Source organism: Peromyscus californicus, unplaced genomic scaffold, assembly GCF_007827085.1.
Source record: "Peromyscus californicus insignis strain IS unplaced genomic scaffold, ASM782708v3 Scaffold_3__1_contigs__length_106647218, whole genome shotgun sequence".
Lineage (NCBI taxonomy): Eukaryota > Metazoa > Chordata > Mammalia > Rodentia > Cricetidae > Peromyscus > Peromyscus californicus.
Window position 1 is genome coordinate 93,895,938 of NW_026294551.1, and position 16,242 is coordinate 93,912,179.

At 55.5% G+C, this 16,242-nt stretch overlaps 1 protein-coding gene across 1 annotated transcript in view; it reads left to right on the forward strand.

The window, feature by feature from the left end:
• The window catches only part of Tsc2 (TSC complex subunit 2), a 37,364-nt gene that overhangs the window by 19,069 nt on the left and 2,053 nt on the right, over nt 1-16,242 (forward strand). Inside the window, 22 exon segments of the mRNA XM_052759068.1 lie at nt 1,366-1,488; nt 2,204-2,310; nt 2,501-2,651; nt 3,759-3,881; nt 4,357-4,491; nt 5,591-5,780; nt 6,505-6,598; nt 6,802-6,904; nt 7,114-7,208; nt 8,333-8,461; nt 9,735-9,899; nt 10,095-10,244; nt 10,333-10,445; nt 10,953-11,107; nt 11,109-11,166; nt 11,917-12,120; nt 12,742-12,810; nt 13,866-13,996; nt 14,332-14,822; nt 15,055-15,130; nt 15,316-15,402; nt 16,042-16,228. Coding sequence (XP_052615028.1) covers nt 1,366-1,488; nt 2,204-2,310; nt 2,501-2,651; nt 3,759-3,881; nt 4,357-4,491; nt 5,591-5,780; nt 6,505-6,598; nt 6,802-6,904; nt 7,114-7,208; nt 8,333-8,461; nt 9,735-9,899; nt 10,095-10,244; nt 10,333-10,445; nt 10,953-11,107; nt 11,109-11,166; nt 11,917-12,120; nt 12,742-12,810; nt 13,866-13,996; nt 14,332-14,822; nt 15,055-15,130; nt 15,316-15,402; nt 16,042-16,228 — 3,136 coding nt within the window.

The following is a 16,242-nucleotide window of genomic DNA, read 5'->3' on the forward strand; positions in this document are numbered from 1 at the left end:
TTGTGCTTGTGGAGCACGTACTTTCCCACTCCATCTCCAGAGCCCCACCTCTTTTGTTATTATTATTATTTTTTAACGATTTATTTACTACAGCATGTATTTCTGCAGGCCAGAAGAGGGCACCAGATCTCATTACAGATGGTTGTGAGCCACCATGTGGGTGCTGGGAATTGAACTCAGGACCTCTGGAAGGGCAGTCAGTGCTCTTAACCTCTGAGCCATCTCTCCAGTCTGTTATTATTTTGTTTTTCAAGACAGGGTTTCTCCGAGTAATTTTAGTGCCTGTCCTAGATCTCGCTCTGTAGACCAGGCTGGCCTTGAACTCACAGAGATCTGCCTGCCTCTGCCTCCCGAGTGCTGGAATTAAAGGCATCACCACCACCGCCTGGCCAAGGACAGACACCTTTTATGGGAGTTGATTTTCTACTTTGGCTCTGTGTATTACAGGAGTCAAACTCAGGTCATTGGGCATGTTGGCGATGCCTTTAGCTACAAAGCCAACTCTATGTGAGTTTCAGGACAGCCAGGGCTATACAGAGAAACCCTGTCTTGAAAAAAAATTTGTCCCCTCAAGTCATCTAGGGCAGGGCTTTGGATGGTGTGTTCTGAGACTAGGGAAAATAGCTGTATTAGTTGTCTTTACAAGAAGAGAGTTGAGTGTGGTACACACCTTCTGTCCCAGCACTCTGGAGGAAGAGACGGGTGGATCTCTATGAGTTCAAGGCCAGCGAATACAGAGAATTCCAGGCAAGCCAGGAAAAAGCAACAACCAAAACCCAAATCAGCCAACCAACCAAACAACAACCAAAAACAGTGATGAGTTTATCTGTGCCCACTACTCACCTCCAAGGCTCAGAGACTGTGAAGGCCCCTGGGGTTCCCCAGAGCTGCTGGCAGCATCAAGGCCTTTCTCCTGGGATTGCCTGTCACCTGCCAGGGAGGGCCAGAACCTTGTTGGGATGGTATGTGCTTGAGGGGCCGTGCTCCCAGTGGGAGGGCCAGGGCCTTGTTGGGATGGGCTGAGGGGCCCTTTCAGTGGGATGATGGCGCTTGTAGTGTATTTCCCCCACCCAGACTCTCCTTGTTGACTTGCTTAGTCTTGGAGGACTGAAAACCCCTTTAGGGCATATGAGGAATGTGCACACGGTCAGGCACTGCTGTCCGGGACTCACTGGATGTGTTTCCTGATTTGCTACCCGATGCCCTGCTGATGAGATGGGCACAGAGAGATGACTGAAGGGGACAGAGGACAGCATGGCGGAGGCTGCTGCCTAGTCTTGGAGAAGTGATGCTGTTTCCTCTCCCGAGTCAGGGGTGCCATCTCCCTGGCTGCTGTCGAAGGATTGGTACACTCTTTCTCTGCAGACCAAGCTATACACTTTACCTGCCAGCCATGCCACTCGGGTGTATGAGACGCTCATTAGCCACATCCAGCTCCACTACAAGCATGGCTACTCCCTGCCCATTGCCAGCAGCATCCGGCTACAGGTGAGAATGCCAGGCGGGTGACCAGTTTTTGGGGGGCCCAGCATGCTGCCTTAGGCTTGGCAGATGTGTTACAACAGTCTAGAGAGACAGTAGGTGGCCTAGGGAGGGTCCTCTTCAAGACACTTTTCTCCTTAGCATCTGCTGCATCTGTTTTGCCAAGGCCCTACTGCCTTTCCTTGGCCTATTCTTGTACCTTTGTGGCTTATCACGCTGAAGTCACACAGTTGTCCAGGAGAGGGGCACATTGGTTTCTAGGGTTGGCATATAGTTCCAGGGCTCCTGGTGCGGAACAATCTCCAGTATCCCGTAGCATGGGCTCCCTTGGGTAGAGCTAGTAGAGAGAAGGGAGGGGAGGGCTGGGCGAGGCCTGACGGCTGCTGACAACTTGCCGTATTGATGCCTCCAATGAGTGGAGGTCACTAAGAAGAAAGCCCTGAGGCCTCCCAGGCCCAGTGTGGAGCCTGTTCTTCAAGGACCCAGACTAGTTGGTCACTGGAGGGAAGTGATGGGGCTCTGAGAATAATTGGCAGTTTGGTGTTGGTGGCTGTATGGTGTCTGGGGAACCACATAGCTCCTGGGAAGAAGTCTCCTTCTGTAGGACACCAGCTTAGAAGTGCGGGCTTCGATTTCTTCAGAGTGCTGAGTGGTTGGATTTCTCTGCAGTCCTAGAGTCGCGCTGCTGGCTTGACTGATGACCGTTTTGCTCCCCCGGCAGGCTTTTGACTTCCTGCTGCTGCTGCGGGCTGACTCGCTCCACCGTCTGGGCCTGCCCAACAAGGATGGGGTCGTGAGATTCAGCCCCTACTGCGTCTGTGACTGCATGTATGTGTACCAGCGCCTCTCGTGCTCCAGGGGTGGGCTGTTCATTAGATGGAGCTGGGTGCTCCCTGCCCCCGTTAGTCTCATGTAAGAGGAACTCTCCAGAAGGGATGCTGTTAAAGCTGCGTCAGGAGGGACCCTGTCTGTTCTAACTCGTGGTACTGGCTCAGTTGCGTGTCCCACCTGTCCACAGGGAACTGGAGAGGGCCTCTGAGAAGAAGGCCAGTGGGCCCCTTTCACCTCCAGCTGGGCCACCTGGCCCTGTGCCCACGGGCCCTGCTGTACGGCTCGGCCACCTGCCCTACTCCCTGCTCTTCCGAGTCTTGCTGCAGTGTTTGAAGCAGGTGAGATGGGCCCATTCCCCGGGCTCCATTAGGGCAGTCTGAGCTGCCCCTGCCCTGAGGGTATCAAATTCTTGAAATAAATCAAAATTTTCACCCTTGTATGAGTGAAGTTTTGCAGCAGGACTCAGATATGTAGCCAGATAACAGTAACCCTAGATCAACATGCACCTCATGGGGAGGGCACAAGTGGTCAGTGTAGCGTAAGAGTGAGTACAGTCATGCCTGAGGGACATCTACCAGGTAAGCTGAGGTCAGGTCTGGTAAGTAGAGAAGGTTCTAGAGACAGGAGTCAGCAAAGGCTGGAAGCAGGTAGTATGGTTTTGTGCAGTGAGAGGTGCTAAAGATGCCAGGCAAGGACCGAGGCAGAGAGAGAGTGGGGGGCCCTGGAGGGGGAGGAGAGAGAGTGGGGGGCCCTGGAGGGGCTGGAAGGCGCAGAGTCCCTGGAGATGCTGGCAGATTGTTTTCTGGAAGTATCATGGCCTCCTGTCAGAGTGTCGAGGGTTCAGGACTGCTTAGGATTTGGCCCTGGGACTCGGCTTCCTTCATGGACATATGCAGGCAGAAGTCAGAGCCATGACTCATGTCCTCTCTGCAGCTGTGGCCTTAGGCTGACACTCTGGCAGCAGTCTTGGCCTATGGATTGTTGTGCTCTCTTCCACCCTCAGCCATAATTCTGCTCTTCTTCTGCCATAGTGTCCGTGTTGTAGAAGAAGCTTGGCTGGTGCAGACGTTCAGGGGTGGGGACTCCTCAGTACAGTGCAGAGGCAGGGACAGGCAGTTACTTTGCCATCACTGGCAGCTGAGGGAGAGCCAGGCCTGGGGACGCCCTAAACTACTAAGATGGAGGAGGCACTGCTCTCTGCTGGGTCTCCACTCAGCCTGGCCTCTGGAGGGTGGCCACCACTGTCCAAGGTACTGTCCATTGTCCCAGGCTCTCTGAGAAGTGGCTACTGGACACGGATCAAGGTTCAATAAATACCCCGTGGGCAAGGGAGCAGAAACACAGAAGCCTTGTAGCTGTGTACCAGCACACACAGCTCAAGTACTGATGGAGCCTTCTGCCGCCAAGGTCTAATAAGCCGCTCCCTTAACCCTCTCCCCTCCTAGGAGACTGACTGGAAGGTGCTGAAGCTGGTGCTCAACAAGCTGCCCGAGTCACTGCGCTACAAAGTCCTCATTTTCACCTCCCCCTGCAATGTCGACCAGCTGTCTTCGGCCCTCTGCTCCATGGTATGCCTGCTGTAGCCCCTGCATGCTCCTCCTGTGTCGTTTGGGGTGGGCCTTTGTAGTAGGCTATAATCCAGGCTTTCTCCTCCAAAACAGAGGATGTTCCTCACAGATGCCTGCCACTACCCAGCTAGGAATCTGTCTTTCAGAATGAGCCTTGGCTCCAGACCATGCTCCTGGGGCCAACAGAGGCTATAATGCCAAAAATGCCCTAGGGATCACATCTCACCACATTCCAAATATGTGCATTGGAGGTCCCTGATCAAGGACCTGTTACTGAGTATATATGCCCCGAGTCTCTGCTCTCCTAGGACACCTGTGATAGTCATGTTCCTGCTGCACTGTCACAAGCTGAGAGTTTTCTCAGGGAGATCTCTGCCAGGAAGGAAGTAGGGGACCTTCTGGGCTTGCCTCACACCCCCTGGCCTGAGGAACATTGCTTCGAGCAGAGGTTTCAGGACTGTGTTTTATATGGTAGCTTTCAGATCCAAAGACCCTTGAGCGGCTCCGAGGTACCCCAGAAGGCTTCTCGAGAACGGATCTGCACTTGGCTGTGGTTCCTGTACTAACGGCGTTAATATCTTACCACAACTATTTGGACAAGACCAAACAGGTGAGACCTGGGGAGAGGGACAGTGGGACAAAGAGCACTCTAAGCTGGCTGCTGGGCCAGGGTGAGGTCCGCTGGCTTTGTTCCAGGGACTGAGGGCAGCTGAATCCCAGGCACAGAACTTGGAAGTTTTCTATAAGCTCTGGGCTTTGAGATGGCCCTTGGCTGTGCCCATTGTCCCCCACCCCACCCCCCGCCCCAGCAGGTCTCCGCCTCCTCAAGCTCTTTCTGCTAGGTTTGGGGACAGCTGACCAGACCAGCTTTAAGAAGTGTGGTAGGTTGGTCAGGACTCCTGGATGTCACTTCTCTGTCAAGAGTCACAGTGTGCTCATTTCCTGTCATCCCATACTGTTCTCTACCACCCGCTGTATGTCCCCTAGATTCTACTCTGTCTTATGACAGAATGGAGCTATTGGTGAGGTCAGGAGCCTGCTCACGGTGCTGGCAGCCCGGAGAGGGGCGCAGTTCAGGCCTGTCTTTCCCGAGCCCGGGTTCCTGACTGCAGCACAGTCCGGTACTGACGCTGCAGCTTCATCCACAGGCCCAGCTTGAAGGAAATGGCCCTGTGTGTTGGGGTGTGTTCCATAACCCCCACTGGCATTATGCCAAAGGGGAGCTGTCTAAGCCAGGTCAAAGGTCATGGAGGCTCTCTGAATCTAAGATGTTTCTGAGGGCTAGCCTAAGGAAGCAGAAGTATTCTGGGGCGTCGAGCCCCGTCTGTGGCCTGGGCCACTACTCTGCTGTTGCCTTCATAGAGGACACCAACCAGGAGGTACTTGTCACATCAGTTGGTGCTTCTCCTCAGGGCTAGTCCTTTGGGAGGCCAGAATGATGGGAGTGTGACCCCTGGACATGTGGTTTCATCCTTTTGGCCATAGGGTGGGGACCATCTGTGAGGATGGGCTCACTTAGGCACTGAGGGCATTTCTAAGACTTGCTCCCACTCTCCTCCAAGAATCATCTCAAAGCAGGCAAAAGAAGGAAACAAGACCTCGGAAGTACCTGGTGTACCTGAGCAGCCTGGCTGCTGGGCAGGGCTTAGGAGTACCATGCCAGTTGGTGGCAGGTAGACTCATTGTATCTCACATCTTGTTTCCGTCAGCGTGAGATGGTTTACTGCCTGGAGCAAGGCCTCATCTACCGTTGTGCCAGCCAGTGTGTGGTGGCCTTGGCCATCTGCAGTGTAGAGATGCCCGACATCATCATCAAGGCACTACCTGTCCTGGTAGTGAAGTTGACGCACATTTCCGCCACGGCCAGCATGGCCATCCCCCTCCTGGAGTTCCTGTCCAGTGAGTGTGGGGTTCTGCCTGTATACACCTGTGCATATGTGTCTGTGGGCAGCTGTGTGGGGTGGACACTTGAATTCCAGCCTGTGCCTATAAACGACACCCTGTGACTTCTCCAGCCCTCCTGAGTGCACACAGGTCGGTCTCCCGGGGGAACCCAGGTCTTGGCGCCTCTACTGCCTCAGGGTCTTGGCCTTCCTGTCAGCTTCCCAGGCGCTCTGCTGTGTGGTCTGGGGCACCCATTCCTTTTCTTTCTGCCTACACGCAGCCTGGCATCCTCAGACCCTGCCCATGCCCAGACTGGTTCTTTTTTAGCCTCTTTTCTGCCCTCAGACATTTGGATTTTGCCAATTTCATTGTTTGGTCTCTCCCTTGTCAGAACTTCCAGAATTTCAGGGTATTGTACCGGCCCCTTTTTTCTACCTCCTTGTGTATCTGGAGCATCAGCCTTAGATCTTGAGATACGAGACAGCTAGGTCAGCACCTGGTGGGAAGGGTCAGAGTGGGGAGTTGGTACTGCATGGAGTGTAGAGCTGGAGGCCATGGGCTAGATTTGGTCTAGGAACCATAGCTTGCTGTCCCTGGGTCTGGAAGGTTCTATTTAGGTGGCTGTGGATAGTTGCCCTGACGTTTAGAAATAAAGCGCAGGATACTGGTGCCAGCCACTGCAGCTGTGGTCCTTGCTGGCTGGCCTGGGCTCCCCTGACGGGTGTCCCTTGTGTCACAGCTCTGGCCAGGCTGCCCCACCTCTACAGAAACTTCGCTGCAGAGCAATACGCAAGTGTGTTTGCCATCTCCCTGCCATACACCAACCCCTCCAAGTAAGTCTGGCTGCCCTGGGTCCCCTTCTCAGCCGTGGTCCAGAAAGTCATTCCAGTTTTAGTATAGAGCACCAGAAAGTCAGTCTGGGCTGCAAGCTCACGAGTCTCCTGATGCCCTAGCACCTCTGTTCTGAACTTTGAGCCCAGTGGTGTTTTCCCACTGATGTCAGGAGCGAGGCTAGAGTTGTGCTTTCTCACCCCAGGTTCAATCAGTACATCGTGTGTCTGGCCCATCATGTCATAGCGATGTGGTTCATTAGATGCCGACTGCCCTTCCGGAAGGATTTTGTCCCTTATATCACTAAGGTTAGCCGAGGGGCCATGGATGGAGTGGGACATAGGCAATGAACAGGGCCAGGGATGGAGGTGGGAAGTGGTTGAGGCTCTGTGGTACCCAGGAGCTGGCTCTGCTGAGCTGGCTAACTGGACTCAACCTGAGGTAGGCATAGGGAGAGAACTTCTGATTGGCTTTATCATGGTCCCCCTCATAGCTTATGTCTCCACCCCCACTCCAGGGCCTGCGTTCCAATGTCCTCCTGTCTTTTGATGATACCCCTGAGAAGGACAGTTTCAGAGCACGGAGCACCAGTCTCAATGAGAGGCCTAAAAGGTTCGGGGTCTGCTGGGGCCTTCCTTGCCTGGTATCAAGTGGGGTGGGAACCTATGCTGCGACTTGTGATTAGTGACCTTTAGGCCACTGAACATGGGACTAGGAATGAGGGGGTGTCACCATGCATGGTGACCTGGGCCTAAGATCCCCTTGAGCAGGACCTGCAAATGTTGCTAGTACCTCCCATTTGCTAGACTGGCTTATAATCTGCAGCCCTGTGGAGCCCATGTGCCAGCATCCTGGCTTCTCTGGCCTGGGGTTACACATTGTCGTGTTGGAGGTCAGGATGTATAGGGCTGATTCTCGCTGCGCTGGAGGAGGAGTAAAAGAATGCATCATGGCGGCTGTGACTTGGGCCTGGCCAGGGAGAACGCAGAGACATAGAGATGTCTACTCCTTGGCCCATGGTCTCTGGTTAGCCCAGCTCTCGGCCAGAGCCACCCCCTTCCTCAGAGCTTGCTCACCAGGGACACGCTCCTCACCATCACAGCCGCTTGTGCCAAGCCTGAGAGCAGAGCTGTGCCCGTCCTCATGTTCTCGTTTGCACCTCATTGCCCTGCTGCCCTGCCTGCCCCGCTTCCTGCGGGCCGTTTCAGCTCTCCCTGGGTGGGATACGGCACTTTCCAGTGCAGCCTCTATTCAAGCCCATGGCTGGGGCTGAAGATTGTCAGTTTGGCCGTCTTTGGCCAGAGCCTCCTCCTCTTAGGGGCTCTTGGGCCCTGTGTTGAGAACTAGCCTCTTTCCACAGTGAGTTCCAGGGCCTGGCCTCCAAGGTCTCTCTGCGGGGTAGGCAGGGATGTCTGGTCAGCATAGCCTGGAATCTGCCGTGTGGGGCGATCCACATACATTTAATTTGCACTAATGTCTTTTGTTTTGGTATCATGCGTGAAACCTTACATTTTCTCAGTCGCATTTACAAGCTGTATTTTTATGCATTTTTGTTTTCTGTTTCCTCCCCTGCTCACTGTCCTTTGGCATGGTTCTTTTGTTCATCTCACCCTCGGGACCTCTCCATCTTGACCCTGTGGCCTGGGACCTTTCCTCCTCACCCCTCCAATGGCTTGTTCTCCCATTCCCGGGAGCTGGGCTCTCTGGGGCTTGGGGCTTCCTTCCTCGCCCGGTAGTTTGAGGATAGCCAGAGCCCCCAAACAAGGCCTGAATAACTCTCCACCTGTGAAAGAATTCAAAGAGAGCTGTGCAGCCGAGGCCTTCCGGTGCCGCAGCATCAGTGTGTCTGAACATGTGGTCCGCAGGTAGTGGGGCTGTGTTGGGCGGGGGGCACAGACCCTGGAGCTTGGCCCCGTGAGCACCCGGGTGGTGGTGCATGGGGCTGCATGCATGACCTCCTCGCCTGCTGGCGGCTCTCCCTGACCAGAGCTGGAGGACAACCTGGTCCCAGCCTCACAGAGCCTGGTGGCGAAGGGGGAGGGAAGGTTGCATTCTGTCCATGTCCTGTCCTAGCATAGTTGGCTGCACAGCCTCCTCAGAGATTATCATCCGAGCCCTTACTAGAGCTAGGGTAGCTGCTCTGAGAACACTGGGAGGCTAGTGCCAGCCCCCGCAGGCTTGGACCTCAAAGGCAAGAGCAAGCAAGAGCCTTGTAAATCCAAGTTGCACTTGTGCAGGATTGGCAGACATACACTCTCCTAAGTTTGGCCTCACATTCTGTAGGGCAGGTTTCCTTCTTGGGCTTCATTCTAAGGGGAATTAGAGGCTTCTGTGTAGGGATCTGGTGTAGAGGCCAGCCTAGGAGGGGAGGTTGGGCCCAGGGTTAGGCGCAGCATCTCCCTGTGAGTTTTGTCTAGTGATGGGCAGCTTTCCCTGACCTTCAAGCCCTTCATGGATGTGGTTTCTACCACCCTGAGATCCAGGTCCTTGCTAGTGCCTGCCTTGGGCACCAACCTCAGTGTGGCTTCTGATAGCTGGGGACAGTGAGGTGCTCAGTAGAATCCCCTCTCAACTCTTCTTTTCCTGGCAGATTCCTTAGAAGTAAAATGTGACTAAAGAGCTCTGGTACTCACATCAGAACCAAACCTACAAAAGGCCTTCCTCTGGTCCTTGGGGCGTGAGTGGAACTTGAACAGTCATCCCAGTTCACTTAGCCCAGGCTATCCACAAGGCCCAGCCACTCCCCGTCTGTGACAGGAAGTGGCCCTGTGGGCAGAATGCAATCTTGCTCTGTCCTCCTGTGTTCTCGAAGTCTGCATGACTAAGCCTTGTGCTGCAGCCATGGCTAACTCCTGTGTGCTTTGGGTAGAGGGTGTTCCGTCTCGACGGTCTCTCAGCTCTGTTCCAACCAGAGGGGCTTTGCTGTGAGGCACCTATCTCCCTTCCTCTCTGGGAAGACATGGTCCCCATGGCTTGTGGGGTGTAGCTCTACTGGCTGCCGCACCCTGGGCCTGGTGGGCTTTCTGAGCAAGGCCATCCTGGCCATGCATGCATTGAGCTTTGGCTCCTGGTGGTAGGTGACTCAGCATGCTTCTTCTCTTAGCCCTGACCTGACCCAGGTATGGTTTCTTCCTCTAGCAGAATACAGACATCCCTCACCAGCGCTAGCCTAGGGTCTGCAGATGAGAACTCCATGGCCCAGGCTGATGACAACTTGAAGAACCTCCACTTGGAACTCACAGAAACGTGTCTGGACATGATGGCCCGATATGTGTTCTCCAACTTCACTGCGGTCCCCAAGAGGTGTGTGCTGTACTACAGGACGGGCACTCAGGGAGGGCAGCTGTCCAGTGGTTCCTCTGTAGCTGAACTGGATGCCCATGGCGGCGGCTGCTCTGGGCTCCTGAGGCCCTGCTAGCCCTCAGGAGCCAAGATCCACTGCCTAGAGTTCCCTTTGACCCTGCACTTGCAAAGGAGGTGACACTTTTTCTCGTTTAGGTCCCCTGTGGGAGAATTCCTCCTGGCAGGAGGGAGGACCAAAACCTGGCTGGTTGGAAATAAGCTTGTCACTGTGACAACAAGTGTGGGAACTGGCACTCGATCATTGCTGGGCCTGGACTCGGATCTGCAGGGTGGCCCAGAGTCAAGGTGACTGTCCTTTCCTTCTGTGTACACTGTGGTCCTGGAAACCCTGGGGAACATGGCTGACTCTGTGTTTGGGCACTTACATCCTTAGCTCTGATCCCACTGTACATGTGAGGCAGACAAAGGAAGCACCAGCCAAATTGGAGTCCCAGGCTGGGCAGCAGGTGTCCCGCGGGGCCCGGGACCGGGTCCGCTCCATGTCAGGTGAGTTTCTACCTGGCCAGCTCCTGGCAGATGCCCATTAGTCCTCAGCTGCCTCTCACTTTGGCCCAGTGTGTGAAGACCCCTCAGAGCTGAGGGACTGCTGGCTGGCTTTATGAATGGCTACTTCCTGAGGACCCTCAGGTAGGATCCCCGCGGTATACTTGTCTCAGTCTGTGTGTAGAGGCATAGCACCTCTGCTTATCAGTGGAGTAAGGCCCCTGCAGCTGAAGGGCCTGCAGCCCAGCTCCCCCAGAGCTTCCTCTGCTTTGATGGAAAGAGTTGTGGTCCAGTGGGCAAGCCTTGGGTCTCTTTTGCTGCTCTCAGCCCAGAGGCCACCACCCTTAAAGGGCCAGAACTAGGGGCTGAGGCTGTCCTGCTCCAGCCTTCCTTGGGCATGGGCCAGGTGCTTCCAGGCTGGCTGGACTCTGTGTCTAAGGGTCTGCTCTGTGCTGAGTACTTTGTACTGGGCAAGTGATGGTCATCAGTTCTCAACCCCCTTGTCTTTAGGGGGCCATGGCCTTCGAGTTGGTGCCCTGGACACTCCAGCTCCCCACACCCCAGGTGGCCCTGCTTCTCTGGGACCACAAACTGCACCAGCAGCAAAACCCGAGAAGGCCTCTGCAGGAACCCAGATTCCAAAAGCAGAGAAGACGAATCTGGCAGGCCTATGTGCCTTTGCTGACCCAGGGCTGGGCTGAAATCTTGGTCCGCAGGCCCACAGGTACTGAGAAAGGAGGGAAACTGGAATTCCTAAGCGAGTGTCCATGACCTCCAGGCTGAAGACCCGGAGCAACAAGCCTAGGGTTATTGAGGCGTTCACTCAGCCTGACCTTCAGAGGTGGGCGGTGCCTGAGGCACTTGCCGAGTACCAACCAGGGCAGCTCAGTCTACGGATCTTTAGTCTCTCCGTGTGGAGACCAAAAGATGAGAGTAGATGTGGGCAGGGCTGATTCCTTCTGAGGCCTCTCCTGAGCCTGCAGGTGGCTGCCTTTCCTCCTTGTCCTCAAGGTTGAGCCCAAATCCTTTATTATGTGGACACCAGTCATAAGCTTGGGGCGCACCCATGCGATTTCACTTGGCCTCGTTCACCTCTTTACCATTTCCACATAGTCACTTTCTGAGGTCCTGGGTTCGAGTTCAGCATACGAGTTTAGCTTGCAACAGCGGCATGACAGTCACGAGAAGGCTTAACAAAGATCCCCAAGCCTAGGAACAGGTGCTGTGGGGATGTGGTACATAAGGAAGGGCCTAGCTGTGGGCGCCCAGGCAGTCTCAGGAGCCTCTGCCCTGATGTGTGTCTGAGCCTGGCCTGCCTGGCCTGCCTGGCCTGCCTGGCCTGCCTGGCCCCAGTGTAGTGTTCATCTCGAGCAACAGAGGGTGGGAATGGGTATAGGCTGTTGGAGATGGTGCTAGGAGTCGGGTGTGGCTGCGAGAAGTCTGGCCTAAGGCTTAAGGTACTGCCTGCCCCCAGGGAACACCAGCTGGCTGATGAGCTTGGAGAACCCGCTCAGCCCCTTCTCCTCAGACATCAACAACATGCCCCTGCAAGAGCTGTCCAATGCTCTTATGGCTGCTGAGCGCTTCAAGGAGCACCGAGACACAGCCCTGTACAAGTCTCTGTCAGTGCCAGCCGCTGGCACAGCCAAGCCGCCTCCTCTCCCACGCTCTAACACAGGTGAACACGGGAGCATGGGCAGTGCTGGACTCAGATGCCTTGTCTGATGGCAGCATGTTTCCCTCCACTGAGGCTTCCCACGCACAATTTTCAGGGTCTTTTGGGGAGACACTAGTCTAGTGTTCAGGTCTCTAAAGTTTAGGAGCAGGCTCATGCCTGCTGAAGAAACCCTCTTCCTTGGAGACGGGTGCCTGCTGCCACGACCAGGTTGCTACTGGAGTTGGCAGTGTCTGGGTGGAGCTCTCTGGAGCCTTTGCCAGCACTTCCATGATGGGCATAGCTCTGGGTGAGGAGGCACTACGGGCAGCTGAGCATCCCCCGGGCCTGGGGTGGGATGCCTGAGCCTGCCTGCCTGCTTGCCAACCCTGCCCAGCTAGGCCCGTGGATATGTGGCCATAGATGGTACTTGGAGGCTGAGGACGTCTATGTGTCAGAAGCTGGCCAGCACTGACCTCCCAAAGGCTGTGCATGCTGTTTGGAGAGCTGGGAGCCCTGTGTGCCGGCCCTGGCCGCCGCTGGCCCTCCCCTCTCTCCTCTCCAGGCCCGGGGCTGTGCCCATCCTCTGCTCGGCCTTGTGCAGTCTCTGCCGCTGACGAGGCTACACGCGTGGTTACCTTGCAGTGGCTTCTTTCTCCTCCCTGTACCAGTCCAGCTGCCAAGGACAGCTGCACAGGAGCATTTCCTGGGCAGGTATTGGCGCGTCCCTGTGAGGAAGCCATGTGGTCTGCAGAGCACCACTCTGCCTCCTAGACGCTGTTCTCATCGTCCCTCATCTGGTCACCCCTCCATGGCTGGCTGAGCCTCTCATCGCCCTTGGGGAGCAGGGTCCTGGCTGACATGAGGACATCTGTGTAGGACACCTGTGCTTAGCCCAAGGGAACCTTTAGACATGTGTCCTGAGCTGAGCTCTGCTTCTGAGGTGTATGAGGCTTCTGGCTGACAGGTTGGGTAGGTCCCCTTGATCCCTGTGGGTGGAGCTATTGGGGTTGAGCCTGGCCTTAAGGCTCAGTAGAGCTGACCTCTAGCTACTAATGATCTGATTGTTTTGTGCATCTCCCTTTCATCATAGCTGGCCAAGGACCTTGGTGACAAGGCCCTACCTCTTTTCCACTGGCTCTTGAAAGTTGCCCTGCAGATTCCCTCATGTGTACAGGAGCCAGCTTTGGAATTGCAGTGTATGCATGGCTGCTGGAGTGTGGGCAAGAGCTAGGGGAGGGTGTCACAGGCTGCATTGACCCTTGATTGCTTCTTACCCACACCCTGCCCCATGGTAGCCTGGGAAGTGCTGCTTGCGGACTTCATCCCTTCCTTCCCTCAAGTACCCGACTTGAAGCCTCTGTCCTCAGAGTGGGTTGCAAGTCTGCATATGGGAACATCCTGTTAGCTTCCTCCTCAGATCCAAGGTCCTGGAGGAACTAGCCCTTTTCCTTAGCCTCAGAGCTGGCTTCAGAAATATACCTTCCCAAGCTGGAGCCCTTCCTGAGTGGCCCCGCTCTCCTACTTGCCTTACTGGTGATGCAGGAGTGGGCGGAGCTGCTGCCCACTGGCCTGCAGGAGGCACTAGAGCCAGGGCTCCCCAGGCCTTCAGAGTCCATCTCCAGCCTGTTCCAGTGGCAGCCAAAGGACAAGGGTGGAAAGCTCTGCAGGGTGCTGCCCTTGGGCAGGAGGAAGCTGGTGTTCAGAGGCCACATGAGCGTCCAGCCCTGCCCAGCACACAGCAAGCAGCCCTGTCTGTGTCCCCCCAGACTCTGCCGTGGTTCTTGAGGAAGGAGGTCCAGGAGAGGCTCATGTGCCAGGGGAGCCCCCCGAATTGGAGGATTTTGAGGCAGCATTAGGTACAGACAGGCACTGCCAGCGTCCTGACACCTACAGCAGGGTGAGTGCCGTGGGAAGGCATGGGACAGGTGACAGCTTCCATCCCAGACTCTGTACTACAAACTTGCTGTGACCTTGATAGTTCCTCTCCTTGACTAAGAAATGGCTAGTTCTTCCTCCATGTCCCCCTGCTCAGGCCACCTGGGTCTGTCACCCTCCATCTGAGTGACCTTTATTGTAGGACTTTTTCAGTCTGTGGGGCTCTTGGCTTCTCTGCTCAGGAGAAGGGACAAACGAGAAAGCATTGGCAGGCACAGGCAGAGGGTTGGAGGGGAGCCAGAAGAACCTGGTGCTTGAGTGCCTCCTAACAGCGTTTCCTCCAAACTGTCTCTGCAGTCATCCTCAGCATCTAGCCAGGAAGAAAAGTCCCACTTGGAGGAGCTGGCTGCCGGGGGTATCCCCATCGAGCGGGCCATCTCCTCTGAGGGGGCTCGGCCTTCAGTGGACCTCTCCTTCCAACCCTCGCAACCCTTGAGCAAGTCTAGCTCTTCTCCTGAGTTGCAGACCTTACAGGACATCCTTGGAGACCTAGGAGACAAGGCTGACATTGGACGGCTGAGTCCCGAGTCTAAGGTCCGGTCCCAGTCAGGGATCCTGGATGGGGAAGCGGCTACCTGGTCAGCCCCAGGTGAAGAAGGCCGTGTCACAGTCCCACCTGAAGGTCCCCTGCCTTCCAGTTCTCCCCGCTCCCCTAGTGGCCTCCGGCCCCGAGGCTATACCATCTCTGATTCAGCCCCATCACGAAGGGGCAAGAGGGTGGAGAGGGATACCTTCAAGAGCAGAGCTGCGGCCTCCAGTGCTGAGAAAGTACCAGGCATCAACCCTAGGTGGGCACAAATCCCAAATTGCCACCAACTCCGAGGGATACATTTTCCTCTTGGCTGGAGCTTCCAGACACTGCCTAGGCAGAATAGGCATACATGGAAATTCTTGTGTCTTCCCCGTGGCTGGTGGGAACCATAAGGAGGGTGGGTTCTTGGCCCAAGTTTAGGTCCCGGTACTCTGCAGGTGGGACAGGGCCTCCATCCTGCCCTGCCCTGACCAAGGCTTTCTCTGCAGCTTTGTGTTTCTACAGCTCTACCATTCACCCTTTTTTGGTGATGAGTCCAATAAGCCCATCCTGCTGCCCAATGAGGTAGGCCTGCCTTCCCTCTCCACTGTAGGGTGGGTCACAAGAGAGTCTGGCCCCTAGTGGCAGCAGGCTGTCTTCTGTTTGAGTAGACAGTCATCCTGAGAATGGGTGCTGGGTGTGTGATCTGGGTTGGTGGCTGGTGGCGGGGTAGTCTCTGTCCTGAACTCATATAGGCTCTGTGATTACAGTCCTTCGAGCGGTCAGTGCAGCTCCTTGATCAGATCCCGTCCTATGACACCCACAAAATTGCTGTCCTGTATGTGGGAGAAGGCCAGGTAAGGCCATAGGGCGAGCATAGAATCATCTGGTCTCAGGTGTCTCCCGCCTCAGAGTTCAGTCTCTGGTTCTTTGATGCTCTGGAGCACTGGGAGCTTATTGAGCCCTGAGCCAGAGGCACCGCTGTGAGATGACAGGCCAATGTGTTGGTATGCAGAGCTGTGAGGGCTGCAGGGTGCATGCTTGCAATAGCGGACTACTGAGGCCCTGGGGTGAGCCACTAAGTGAATGGAGCTAAGTGGCAGGAGGCAGAGGGCCATCATGGACATGGGCTGTACTTCTCTTCTGAGTGAGGTGGAGACACTGGACTACTTTGAGACAAGGGGTCACCATTAACACCAGCGTTTTGAAAGTATCCCTCTGGCTGCTGTTTAGAGCCGAGATGAAGTTAGGTGATGACCTTCCAAGCGAGAGGAACAGGCTTGGGTTTGGTTGTAGGTTGCTGAGCAGTGCTCGAGTTCTGGGTGTGTTAACTTTGCTAGCTGAATGTGTGGGTGGAGGGGGGCAGGTGACACAGGTGTGTGTGGACCGGATAGCTGTGAGCACGACGTACTGAGTAGGAGATGGTAATAGCCCCCTGGCTTCCCATCGGGGACAAGTCTGCCCGACTGTTCTCCCTCCTCTGGACTCTTCCACAGAGCAGCAGCGAGCTGGCCATCCTATCCAATGAGCATGGCTCCTACAGGTACACAGAGTTCCTGACGGGCCTGGGCCGGCTCATCGAACTCAAGGACTGCCAGCCAGACAAGGTGTACTTGGGTGGACTAGATGTGTGTGGCGAGGACGGCCAGTTCACCTACTGCTGGCATGATGACATCATGCAAGGTGTGTACTGCTCT